Genomic DNA, 14,278 nt, shown 5'->3' with positions numbered 1-14,278 from the left:
CTCTTGATATTTCTTGTATTTAAAGGCAATTTATTGTAAAAGTAGTTAATTGATCTATAATACGGGCTGTTTTGTACATTTCTAGTATGGGTTTAGGAAGGACTAATTTATGGGTTCGACGGGCAATTTTTGAAAATTGGTACAAATGTAGGTTTTCCTGACAAATATTGCTGTTTCTAAAATATATAGTGATGGTAGGGTTACTTTATTTAAATTTTTGAAATGTGGTTTGCAACTGTTTGGTTGGTGGATATTACTTATTACCTAGGATCTTCTGAATTTTTTTCTGTAGGTATTACAAAGACCTGGTGCGCGTCTGAGCTGTGCCCCCACAGCAGCAGCCCGTAACGCAGCCAGGCGGCCGCGTGAGCAGGGTACGTTGCCAACGCACAAGCCGTGCTGGTATTTATTTGTCTTGAGAACGCTCAGCGCATATATGAATTGTGACATTTTAACTTTACAGTTCTCGATGTGTTTTTTCCAATTTAAATGGTTATCAATAGTACTTCACTTCCTAACATATTGCACAGCTACGAAAATCTTGATTATTGCTAATATCAACCATTGTAAAAAATGTTATACTTACTAGACTGGCCAGCGAAAGCTGAACACGCATTTTTACGATACCTTAATTAATCTGGTATCATTTTTGGCTCTTTCAAAGTTTTCATATTATGTCATTCTAGCTCGGTTTAGATCATTTTGATACTTCTGCTATAAGAAATAAATAAAATAATGTTTTGTTTAATTCAAACTCCTACCATCCTCAAAATACAATTGTTATAAGATTATGTTAGAATTAAATGTTAATAATATATTCAATGTCAATCTGATCAAAAAGGTCTTAAATGGCCCTATTGGGCAGGGTGCCCATAAGGCTGGCTGCGTCTTGGGTGATATTTGTAAATATACATAGTTTTTTAGAATTAGAGTAAGGGCAAGGTTTACGCTAAACAAAATTTTAAATAAGATGGGAACGGGTGCGAAGCCTCAAACAACAACTAGCTTACCATAAATGTTTCAGGATAACTCCACCTTTAATTTTTTTTTACTAGCTTTAAACGTTTCTGGAATGAATCACACGTGGCACACGCAGCTAGCATTTCATCATTTGGTATGGTGGCATTTCGTCCCAATTGTACTCGATAACCTTATTGAAATGATCCAGGTTTGCGATTATATAATTATGTAGTTTTGAAAGCATGTACCTCCGTACGAAATAATGTAATATGTTAAAGTCTGAAGAACTGGGTGGCCATTTTTAATCATTTAAGACGTTTAATTTAATCTAAATGATCTAAGGTGGCCATTAATGTTTCGGCAAAGAATCGATCAAATTAGCCTCTGACACCAAGCTTGAACAGCGTTAGGCTTGTGTGAAGGAGCTACGTCTTGTTGGAAAATATAATATTCACTCCCAAACATACTTTTTGAATTTGGGGCAATATTTTTTTCCAAAACCTCGGATACTGTAAGGTAATTTACCCCGCTTACAAACTGCACTCCACACCATCATCGGTGGCGAGCTTTAGAACCTAGGAACATTCATCTAGCTGTTCGGAATGTCTTCTATCCTTGGTTTGGTATCCACAATTGATCATTTTGGGCATTATGGGGCTGTTCTAATACACAGTTTCTTGTCAAAAAAACCAACTGATGACGCAGGGGGTGCCCAAAAGTATTGTGTTTGATCACTGTACTCTCTTTTTCTTGGTCGTTTTGGAAATGCTATGAATTTTGTCGATGCTTGTAGGCATGACATCCAAGGTCTACCTAGTCTTAAAACGTTGTTCATCGATCCCCTTGACATTTTCAGGTCAGCAGCTAATTTTCGAATAGAGTGGTGGTTTTTCCGCCGAACTCGCTCTCTTAAAATTCTTAATATTCTATCGGTTCTAGCAAAATGTGGCCGACCGAATCTTTTCCTGTCCTCTACGGAAGATATCTCTTTGTATCTTTTATAGATTGCTCTTAATGTCAAGGAGTTTTAAAGCCTTAAGAAAGCGCGCGAAACTGTTTCATCGTGGATTTAAAGAAAACTACAAATACCTTGACCTTGCATTTTTTCAAAGTCAAAGTCAAAATCTTTTATTTTATTCTATATGATTCTATTTAGGCTATAACAAGCACTTATGCTTCTTACTTATGTTTCTTATTCTTATTCTTATTCACTTATGAATATCAAAAAAATCTACCACCGGTTTCACCACCACCATTTTGTTTAAGTTAACATATTTTATTAATTAGTTTGTAACCCGTTTATTGCACTCCCAGGCCAACACCGCATCAACTCAAAATAATACATCATTTTAATATTGACTGAAATCAAATTTCTGGAAGGTCTAAATTAAAATGGTGCATTATTTTGAGTTGATGCGGGCGGTGCTGGTCTGAGAGTGAGGTATGTCTTTGGGGTCAGTGCAAAATAAGGTCCAACCGAGACTGCTTTTTTAATCTCGACCGAGAACGAGACCGAGACCGAGTATAATATTCTCGGCCAAGACCGATACTGACACAAAAAATAAGACTTTTTCCATATTTTCATTGTTTTACCTAAAAAAAACACGCATTATGATAGAAAAAAAAAATGTTTTATTATGGTTTAATTAAACGTTCCACCGTGTCTTACAAACAAACATAACTATCACGTAAATCAAACTACAATATTAACAATCTTTATCGAAAACAAATGTACGAGTTGTCACTTGTTACTTTTGTTAGCCGTTGTCAGTTAGTTGCAACTATCACACGCACGACCCTGGGCGGGGCGACCAATCAAAATCCCAAGGATAGCTCGTCCCACAGCGCGCCAATATTTAAATTGTCTGCCGCCGCGAAGTCTCGGTCGCGGCCAAGAAACTCGTCTGTTTTGGTCCGAGAACGAGACCGAGATCTTGGCCCGATTTTTGGCCGAGTTTTGTCGAAACCGAGACCGAGACCGAGATCTCGGTCGGACCTTCAGGGCTACTACGCAACTCGAAACTCGAAGTTCGTATCGTACCGTTCCTCTCGCTCTCGTATTAAATAGTATAAGTGTCAGAGGGACCGCACGACACGAACTTCGAATTTTGAGTTTCATAGTAGCCCTGCCGACATGTTCGTGCTTGTGAGAGCTTGCCGAAGCTTGGCAAGCGTGTAAATGTAGCATAACATGCTTGGTTGGCTAGTTGTCATAACGGTAGACACTCTTTCCCGGCCCGGATAATACCGACATGGAAATACCGTCTCTATTTTTTGTGTACATGTCATGTACACGTCCATAGAAAATAGAAACTACGTAGTATCTCTTAGTAGTCGCAGGGCTACTACGAAACTCGAAGCTCGAAGTTCGTATCGAACCGTCCCTCTCGCTCTCGTATTAAATAGTATAAGTGTCAGTTATACTGCTGTGATAGAAACTGCAGGGCTATTACGAAACTCGAAACTCGAAGTTCGTGTCGTGCGGTCCCTCTCGCTCTCGTATTAAATAGTACGAGCACGACACGAACTTTGAGTTTCAAGTTTCGTAGTAGCCCTGCTGACATGAGCTTCTAGGGGCGTGTGGGCGTGTACACGAAAAACAGGGTGGTATTTCCATGTTGGTATTATCCGGGCCGGGAAATAGTGTCAGCCAAATTCGTATCTCATTCATCTCTTATTTTATTAGTCTGTCTGTGCAGTGCAGCTAAGGCCAGCTGGCGCTGCTTGGTTCGATTGTGTATTTATTTTGTTCTTACGCTCAGTAGTGTTAAATTTTTAGTAACAATGCAGGTAATTGTACTTTAAATATATTTATGACGTCGGGTAGGCTTTTTTGCTACATCCGGCGTATATCTGTTGGTATTAGCATTATAATCTCATAGGTATCACTGTAGTTTTGTTGTTAAACAATTCTGTAGATTAAATTATCTTTGGAACAATTTATGATTCATTGTTAAAATTTGCTTGTGTAATAGTTTTATCGATTCTTAAAGCTATTTTCACAGGCATGTTTATTACCGTTTGAAATGAATTTTCTACTAATTTTCCAAAGAAGCCTTAGGCTTTGTACAAACAAACAAAGCCTAAGGCTTCTTTGACAAAGTAGTCAAGTACAAGCTTGACTAAATCAATTCATCAGGAAAAGATATTAAAATAATATAGGGGTGCCTTTTCACTAGTGCTAATTTTTAGGGTCCTGTAACATGAAATGAAACAAACAGAACCCTTTCACTTCCTTGTTGGATAGTCTGCCTGTCAAGAGTATTTTTCTATACTTGTTTTGAATAGGTATTCGCTGGGTGCAAAGTACTAGGTGGGGGTAATGTAATCTATTGCAGTGCTCATAGTGGCCAAAAGTAGAAATAATGTAAGATCTGTCATAATCTGTCTTCTTCTTCTTTACAGATTAATTACATTCCCTAAATATAGTAACCGGTACTCTTATGTCATCTGTCATTAACAAAGCAATTTGTATAGACAAAGGCCCAAGCCTTAAGGCCGCCATTGAAGGAATAATAAGAATAATTGACTTAAATACCTAATTTTTGTAATAGATGCTTGTCTTATGATGCGAGCTTGAATTATTGAACACTGTCTCTGTTTTGTTCTTGATAAAATTCTTCTACATCCCGGACATGTCCAGCAGATACCATCAATTTTCCTCTGGTGTCTGAACAGCTAGCAGGAGTAACCTATGTAATCAGGCGTTTGCTAAAAAGCTCACCGAGGTGGCTTTTGATTTAATGTATTGTTCTTACATTGTCTGCTATAATTTATGAATTATTTGTTACAGCTGCTTTGAATCAGAAATGTGGACATTAAGTTTGAAACTTTAGCCACACTCAAAATGTTCAAAATCGAGTCATATGTCACTCCAATATTGCTGAGTTATGTTGACAAATATGTACGAGATTTCAAACCTGCTGATGCACAAGTGAGTTTTAAATATAAAAGTATAAATATTAATTGTTGAGGTCCAAGTGTTTGTTTTAAATTTCTTTTTAACCCCCAATGCAAAAAAAAAGGGGTGTAATAAGTTTGACCGCTATGTGTGTGTCTGTGTGTGTGTGTCTGTCTGTCTGTGGCACTGTAGCTCTTAAACGGGTGGACTGGCTTCAATACAGTTTCTTTAAATGAAAGCAGGTTTTCTAGCAATGGTTCTTAGACGTTTTATCAAAATCGGTTCAGCCGTTTTTGAGATATTGAACTTTGAAGTGACAAAGTCAGGGGTTTTTCCAACTTTTTGTTGGTTCGGTTATTATAATTAATTGGGTTCAGTGATGTTAAAGTTATTCTATAACAGGTTTCTCTTTGGGGTGGTGGAGTGGCTTTGCACAATTTGGTCCTCAAAGCAGATGTATTACAACAAGAAGTTGCACTGCCATTCACACTTGTTTCTGGAAGGATTCATGAATTGCTTATACAAGTACCATGGACAAAGATTATGTCAGAGCCCATTGTTGTGACAATAGACACTATTGGTAAGTTTATGTTAGTTATTTTTGATTGAAGAAATCAGTTATATGATTTTTGAATATTAAAATTTGTGTCCTTTTTAAAACTGTTGATGATGATTTAAAATGTTATTTTATTATTCAGAGTGTGTTCTTAGTCTACACCCGCCTGCAGCGTCTGATGAAAGCTTACCACCAGAATCGCCAAGGTAATATAAAGTTTAAAACTTTTTATTTCTTTAAACTTTATGGAACTAAGAATACGGTATTTGACTATTTTGTATATGATTTATAAATTAAAACTACACAATGCCTGTTATCAAATAGAAAAACAATTTTTAAGCTACCTTTACAAATAACAAAGTTATAAAGGTTTGAAATTCAAGATTAGACAGAGAAAGGCATGTGACGTCACACGCCTGTACCACCATACTTGCTGCATAGAGAAAAGCATTTGAGAAAGAGACAGGTATATAGATTTTTTAAAAAATCACTATAAATCCAATTTTCAACCGATTTAAATTTTCTCTTCGCTAAACACTATCTGTATATCTATATTTTCATAATAATATTAAGATATGGCAAAATCAGGAGTTGTCAAATACCGTATTAAAGTGTCTTAGATTAATATTAAGTTTAAAAGGCTGGGAGAAATGAGGCTACAACATAATCATTTCACTTATCTATGTGAGCCAGCCAGAGCAAAAAGCCATTGCCTGTGAGGGACGAAGTTGCCATTGCGAGTATAATTCTAACTTCGTCCCTCACTGGTTTTGGTTGTCTAGCTTTAGTTGTATACAATACGGTATTTGACATCTCCTGATTTTGCCATATCTTATTATTATTAAAAATGAAAAAGAAAGAAATTTCCTGCCTCGTACAGCAAAACTCTGAAATTTACTATCACCTGCAGTATTCCTGGACCGATATGAACTTCAAGTTTCAAGAAAAGAGTGTACTCCTACCTTAAAGGCATGCAACGCACTTGTGACTCTTCTGGTGTTGCAGGTGTCCATGGGTGACGGTAATCGCTTACCATCTGGCGATCCGTCTGCTCGTTTGCCCTCTATGCCATAAAAAATATCTTGTGACCACAATGCTCGAGCCGAGCGAGCGAAGCGAGCGTGTCGCGGCAGCGACCGGCTAAGTGCCAGAACCGAAATGGCGGCCTTTCATGATATGCCTAGGAATTTCATGATCTGCCTAAACGTCACTAGGCAAATCGTTAAACCGTGAGTTTTGAATGATATGGCGGATGTCCCTTAGCCAATTCATGAAACGGCGCCATTTCACGATAGGTATGCCTAGGAATTTCGTGATCTGGCGGATTTTACGATCGGCCGCCGACATATATATTTATTTATACCCTTGACTGTACATTTTCTCCTGCATATATTTTTTGTTGGTGGCAAATCAGTAATGCCCATTAAAAACAAAAATATGGTATACACTTACTAAATTGTGCAGGGTTGACCCTGATCGCGTCTGAATAACCGGTATAAGAGTGTCTTGGGGGGATATTAATGTGCTGTCTTGTTAGTCGCAAGCCGCAGGTGGTGGAGGCGCCGCCGGGCTACATGCAGGCGCTGGTGCGGCGCATTGTCAGCAATATTTCCTTGCGCGTGCATCACCTCATCGTCAAATACGTGCAAGACGACATCGTACTGTCGCTCAACGTCAAACACCTCTCTGTCGAGAGCGCCGGACTGGACTGGCAGCCTACCTTCGCTGGTAACTTCACCTTATTGAAGTCTAATAACCAATAACCTTCCTTGACACAAAGCATTTTGAAGTCTGTAATAGCCAGTCAAATTTTACATAAAAAATGCAAAATTTAATGCAAACCTTTAGGGGAGTGTAGACCACATTTCGAAACGTACATACGTGAAAAACAGCAAAGCTTTCGGACTTTTTTCAGTTCTTTCAATTTTATTCATAACCTATAGATGGGTGAAGACCAAAAAGTTGCACACCGTTAAAGCTGCGTTAGCAGGTAGGTAGTTATAATTTCCATTAACTTTTTCCATTGTGTCACAATGGAAGTTATGGATAATTTTCGTATCAGATTTCTGATATTAGTAGTATATGGTTTCAAGAATGATATTTAATTTGGAAAAACTTAATATCTTTGTTGCTAGGGGGATTATTATGTAGTTTTTGGCTAAACTGAAGCATTTGGTTTATTTATTTTACTTGCAGACATTGATCAATCGGAGCCAATCATTAGGCGATTAGTTCGCCTGGACGACCTGACGTTGTGCCTGGATCGTGCTGATTCCGACGGCAAAATAAGGTTTTATCAAGAACCGCTGCTCTATCGGTGCCAGCTGGATCTTAGGTACCTAATATAATATAGTAAACGTTTGCACCGTAGAAATATATGTCAAAAAGTTATAATTATTTTGTTGACGTTCATTTTGACAAAGTTTTGTGACACAGCTAAGATACAATTAGGATGCACCAAAAAAAAAAACTATAGTTTTTATTTTATTTTTGGAAAGAATAAGAAATTTTAAGGTACCATTTTCATTGATTTTGAATTTGGATGAGTATTTAATTTTTTACCATTTTTTTACGAAGTACGCTGTACGAGTATGACGTCACAGGGAGACAGCCACGTTCCATTGCCTAGAAAAATTCAGGTCGTACATAACATAATCTGTGTCATTACAATTTGACAATAATTCAAGCAAGGCCCTAAATGAACCGTGACAAATAGTTTTATTTATCTCTCTTCTTTTAGCTTCAATTAATCCTGTTTATCTAATGGTGTGATAGTAAATAGATACTTTTTATTAAAATCTGATATTTCAATTCTGTTGTATTTACTTGTAACATAGTAATTTAATAATTTAATTTGTAAAAATACATTGGAAATACTCATATACATTTCGGACTTTACGATAAATGACAACTGTTTAAGGCCAGGTGCGCATCATGTGATTAAAGTTCTAGCTTTGTCACTCTTTGCTTATAATAAAGCAGGACAGGAACATTTCAAATGGTCAATTTGCTACCGAGTGTAGACCTGCTTTATAACTGCCTTTGTGACGAGACACTGCAGGGGTGAAAGGAGAGTCATTACTTAAATTTTGTTTATTTAATTCAGTTTATCACATTTTTGGAATCTGTTTTCTGAAAACGCTTCACAAAGCCTATTTCTCCAAATGGTTTTCGATTTATTATATGTTGTCAAAAATTGGGACATCCCAATTTAACTTATTTTTTTGAGCGCCGTTCATACACCATCATTTCATTTATCTTTTCCTAAATTTTAACCGAATAAAGACCATATATACTAGACTAGACACTAGCAAAATTACTCTCTGATGGCCAGAGCCTAATTTGAAAAAAAAAAAAACTTTTTTTCTAAATTGAGATCATAGTCGATTTCTTTCCAATATTCAAGCATCGCAACTTAACTATCCAGGGTGTTGACGCGACTAGTCTCTGCCAGCACGCGGCGCGCATCCAACCTCAGCGTGCAACTCCGCTCCTCGAAGCTGGCGTGGAGCGTCACCAGCGAACAGCTGACGCTCCTGCTCCGGCTGCTGAGAGAGCGAACTCAGATACAGATCACTACCCCGCCCCCGGCGCCCAAACAGTCGGCCACGAATCTGACTACTCCCTTGCGTTAGTATGAAAATAAATTCTAATAAGAAATGCTTCCGAGGTGCATTCATATAGTCAAACAGATTGATTTCCTGGCCACAGTGGAACTTCATCTTAGTAAATAATTTAATTTGTCTGTGACAATGATAAGCGAGTAACGTATGCCAAATGACAAGGTTCTTCAGTGGCATAGAAATCAAATTGGCTGACTGTACGTGTGGTCTGTTTTTTAAAATGTCATGAACGTCTGCGTGGCGAACGTATTTGTGGAATGCTTTATTTAGATCTTTCGCGATTTTTGTATACTTTTTGATTTGTACCTAAGTGCCTGGTGAGCGAGTTGCGCTGGGGCTATAACTCGAAAACACGAGTATAACAAGTTATAACCTTGTTATAACACCATCTAGATTGATTGTTCGCCCCCAAAAACACGAGCATAACAAGTTATAACACCAATCCAGATTGATTGTTCGCCCCCAAAAACACGAGTATAACATGTTATAACACCAATCTAGATTGATTGTTCGCCCCAAAAACACGAGTATAACATGTTATAACACCAATCTAGATTGATTGTTCGCCCCAAAAATCCCCAAATGATAGCAAATTTCCATTTAAATAATATTGACAGGAGCAGGCAACGCGCAATTTCCCATTTACCGAAAATAGCTCGCAAACAATAGCCACCTTAGTCTTTGGAAATGTTTATTTTGCTTTGCTATGAGTTCGTAGGAGCATAATCAATTTTAACATGGGTGTAAACATATGGTGAATGCACATATTGTGTAACTCGCGTTCCTCACGAAAGGTGGCAGAAAAAAATGCGAAAATAAGCTAGATGCAACTCTCGTTATAAGAGATTTATGTTACCGAGTATGTTGATGTTTTAACGAACATGAATGACTTGAGCGAATGCTACATCCGTCGTTTTAATATGAGTTAAACGGCCTTGTATGTAGATATAAAAGTTTAAGCCGGCGAATCAGCTATTTAATGATAAAATATTTTGCTCGTAATAATTTTCTTTGATAATTTTTACAGGATCTATATCTATTGGGTAGAAACGAAAGCGTATTACAAAGCCTTTGAACCAAAATTGGTAGCCAATTGAAATTTTCAGTGTGTACTATGACTGTTTTACGACGAACACAACTATTTACTTGTTTTTGTTATAAAATCTTTTTTATTACGTTTCCGAAGAGATGAAACATCGCTAGATGGCGTTAGTATCGTGAGGTCCGTTTGACGTTTGCTTGCGATTGGCTCATTTAGTTAATTAACCAATCTCGAGTCGCTTCTTGAGAACCGTAATACATGTAGATAGAAATTTACGGTTATTTATTTAGCAGACCCTTTCAATCTGTTTTATGAATATTTATGTTATGTTGTATATGCATCGCAAAGCAATTCTGTCCAGCAGCAGGCAGTGGTTGATTTTGATGGTTATTGCAAAGTTGAGGTTGAATAAGAAGCTAGGAAATTGTCCTTTATAGCTTTTGTTTTAAAGTGCTTCTTAAGTCAATAACGTAATGCATGAATCAACAGATGCCACGTCAGCCAACTCAGCCGAGCCGGTGCGTTCGGAGAGCTGGTCCGAGTGGGCTTGGTCATGGCTGCCCACTTGGATGGACAAAGAGGGCGGCGTGGAGGAGGCCACGCTGCCGCCCACGCCCATCCCGATCTTCTTTACTGCCTACTTTGACCATGTCTCGTTAGTTTTTAAGGTGAGATACTCTTGAGTTTGTTTTTTGGACTATATCTAAGGTTAGGTTACCACATATTAACGCTATAGAAAACATTTAATAAGGGTTTCTTGATAGGCGCAATATTGCTAGATAGCGTTAGTATCAAGAGATCCGTTGGTCGTTGCAGTATTGCTTGATTGGCTTATGTAGTTATTTAACGAATCACAAATGACACAAATACCACCGTTCGCCGCCGACGACCACAACTACTCTGTCAAGAAGGCTTAGAAGAAGACATCCAGCATAAAAAGAATTTTCGTAAAAAGCTAATTTTTCAGGACACTGCTCGAAAATGTGGCCCATAGATAACCTACCCAAAACTGCCTATACAGGGTGTTCGGCACATGGACCGTCAATTTTTTTTGGGATATTGTTGGGGTTATTTGCTATGTTTTCACCCTTGGACCTTGGGTCCTAAGGATCACGGTTTTGGCGATATGATTTTTTAAATGTTTTTTTTTTCAAATTTCCTGAAATCCTGCCTTTAAACGTTCGTAACTTTTTTATGAATGTATGTAAAATGATTATTTTTGTATTTAATACTTGGTAATACGTGCTTGTTCAAATAATTATAGTTTTTATTACACGTAATTCATAGTCTCAGAGGGACGTACCACGATTTTTATTCCAAAAAATTACTGATTATGTGAAAAAATCCTACTTCGAAAATCAATTAGTTAGGAAGGTAGCTAGAGAAGTATTTTAAAGAGAATGAACTGCTCAATCGTCTTTTGATTTTTAATAATTAATTTTCGAATTAGGATTTTTTTTCACACAATCAGTAATTTTTTGGAATAAAAATCCTCGTACCCTATGAGACTACGAATTATAATAAAAACTTTTATAATTTGAACAAGCATGTATTACCAAGTATTAAATAGAATAAATAATAATTTTACATACATTAATAAAAAACTACGAACGTTTAAAGGCGGGATTTCGGGAAATTTGAGACAAACATTTAAAAAATCATATCTCCAAAACCATGACCCTTAGGACCCAAGGTCCAGGGGCGAAAATATAGCAAATAACCCAACAATATCCCAAAAAAATTTGATGGCCCACGTGCCGAACACCCTGTTTATGTATTATTTATTGTTGCCAGGTGCTAGAGATTGAGGGTGGTTCCCGCAAGCGCGCGCGCGGGGTGCTCGAGCTGAGCGCAGCGCACGCGGCGGCGCGCGCGGCGCTGTGCGCTCCTACCGCCCTGCGCGTGCGCTTCGGCGCGCGCACGTTGCGACTCGCCTCGCACGGAAAGTGCGTCTGCGGCATGCAAAACCTAGAAGCCGTAAGTGGCAACGCGCACACATAACCAACTACCTTTCGTTACACTATTTAGACATTCTTGGCTTTTTCAAAATTTAGTCGTAGGTATCTTAAATGTCTTCTGAAAAGTAAGAGATTATCGGCTGTGTTTTTTTTATTTATGTCCGTCCGACATTTCCTGCGCTTGTAAACTGATTTCAATGAATTTTCTTCGCACAACATCCGCTTGGAGAGAGATTTCTCCTGTGGTAAGATAAACAAGGGAGATTTTTTTTCTTAGTTATGTATTAAAGCGCTACGTGACATACTATCTAGTTGTAACAACGAAGAAAAATTGATTATCTTTAATCGGTTTTTAGATAAATTTGCTAAATAATAGTTTTTTCTTACGTAGCTCAACGAGAAACCTACAATATATTTAGACAGGAAAAACGGTGAAGATGAAAAAGAACCCTGGACATGGCCTGCTGAGACCTTAGAATACAAAGTAGAGTTAGCAGAAGCAGCAGAGGAAGAATGCAGTGAGTCACCTAATCGAGGCGAGGTAAGAACTTTTGTAGGTTTCTTGGATCAGAGAAATGTCCCGGTACGAGTACCTCCTTTGACTCGCCGATCATTCTTTTCTATCGAGGCAAAATTTTGCTTCGACCTGGTGAAGGCTGAACAATATAGCCTGTCTGGATCACTTACGTATTACCTAACTTCTATTCGATGCTCTCAGAACTTTCTCCTTACCGTGCCTCTATCTAACTCCAAATTCTATATATATTCTTATACTGTCCAGGCTATTTGGTTGTGGAATTCCTTTCCGATTGACTTACGACCCGCAAAATCTTTGTCACTATTTAATAGGCTTGAGTCGGTCCTGAACTAAGAACTAAAAAGAATGAATTCTCATCGCGGACCGAAAAGAACTAGTTCCTCGTAAACGATCTTAATCGGTCTCGGTCTCGGTCCGCGCTCTTTTGGCTCCGGAGCTAAAACGGAGCGGGAGCTGGGAGTGAGCGAGTGAACGAGGAAACGAATAGGTAAAGACCGGAGCGGACGGCATGGTGCGGTGCTCGGTCGATGTGAACGAGACTAGTATTATTTCAAAGCGTATCCTGCTCAAGTGCGAGAGAGACGCATTTATTTTACGAAACTAAACACTACGACAACAAATAAATATTTGATTTTTTTATCTCATTACAACGTAATTTTTTTGTTATACTCCTTATTTTTTAACATTCCGATCTTTAGCTCCCAGTTCAGTTCATGACCGATTGGAGTCTAAACTCGCTCCCTTCCCTTTCTCTTTCCCTGTTTCGGTCGGAGCTGGTCGGAGCTAAAGGAACTAAAAGACCGAACTACATTTGACCGATTGACCGAGATCGGAGCGCTCCCTTTAAAGACCGAGCGGGCGCAACTCTACTATTTAAATCTATGCTTAAGGAGCACTATCTGTCATCTTGTAATAATTAGCTTTATGATAATTTATTTATTCCACTTAATTTATTGAAGATTATAGTCACATTTACATCAAAATTAATTAAATAATAATAAATACTAAAAAAAACAATTAAGTGTACAATAAAAATATACTACATTTATTTATTTATTTATTTGTTGCTGTTTATCTCACTGCCTATATTTATTTTAGACGTGAATTTAATATATGTACGATATAATTATGCGTTATAATTTTCTGATCTACTTTTGATGCACCACCTTGTGGTAAACTAGTTCTTCCTTCTTTCTGTAAAAAAGATTGACTGGAAGAGATCGCTCTTAAACTATAAGGCCGCCTATCTGTTTTCTGTAACGCTTCTGCTGTTTGCTGTATCTGGTGTACAATAAAGAGTCTTTGTATTGTATTGTATTATTCGATTTTCTCGCGAAATTACTCTCTCCCGCCGTACAAAAGTATTAAACTTGTATTTGAGCATAGATTTTAAATTAAATTCCGCTAACATTTTAAAGGTTTTGTTTTTTGTTTGTTGTACAGTTTTTAAGTTAAAACTTTTGACTTACTATGTATTTCAGGTGATCGAACCAAACATAGACACTACTTTTGACACCGCTAAAGAGGATGTAGAGCGAAAAGACGATGAAGACCTTTGGCGATTAATGTCACCGGTTGTATTCCTAGAATACTCTCACGTCAGATCTCCGCCTACTGCAATATCTAACCCTTACGACAGCCCTCCTATCGATTTTCAGTACAGGTAAGTTGTTAAAAACGCTACAATGAATCACGCATTC

At 37.8% G+C, this 14,278-nt stretch overlaps 1 protein-coding gene across 1 annotated transcript in view; it reads left to right on the top strand.

Annotated features, from left to right (window-relative positions):
- The first annotated feature begins 3,624 nt into the window (after window positions 1-3,624).
- Window positions 3,625-14,278, top strand: part of LOC141432540 (intermembrane lipid transfer protein VPS13B-like) — a 65,255-nt gene continuing 54,601 nt past the window's right edge. Inside the window, exons 1-11 of the mRNA XM_074094152.1 lie at window positions 3,625-3,750; window positions 4,754-4,894; window positions 5,264-5,441; window positions 5,560-5,623; window positions 6,955-7,145; window positions 7,614-7,752; window positions 8,845-9,047; window positions 10,572-10,750; window positions 11,877-12,059; window positions 12,432-12,581; window positions 14,060-14,241. Coding sequence (XP_073950253.1) covers window positions 4,808-4,894; window positions 5,264-5,441; window positions 5,560-5,623; window positions 6,955-7,145; window positions 7,614-7,752; window positions 8,845-9,047; window positions 10,572-10,750; window positions 11,877-12,059; window positions 12,432-12,581; window positions 14,060-14,241 — 1,556 coding nt within the window. The 5' untranslated portion in view covers window positions 3,625-3,750; window positions 4,754-4,807. The remainder of the gene's footprint in view (window positions 3,751-4,753; window positions 4,895-5,263; window positions 5,442-5,559; window positions 5,624-6,954; window positions 7,146-7,613; window positions 7,753-8,844; window positions 9,048-10,571; window positions 10,751-11,876; window positions 12,060-12,431; window positions 12,582-14,059; window positions 14,242-14,278) is intronic.

This window comes from Choristoneura fumiferana, chromosome Z (assembly GCF_025370935.1).
Source record: "Choristoneura fumiferana chromosome Z, NRCan_CFum_1, whole genome shotgun sequence".
Taxonomy (NCBI): Eukaryota; Metazoa; Arthropoda; class Insecta; order Lepidoptera; family Tortricidae; genus Choristoneura; species Choristoneura fumiferana.
This window is presented reverse-complemented; position numbering and strand designations above follow the sequence as displayed.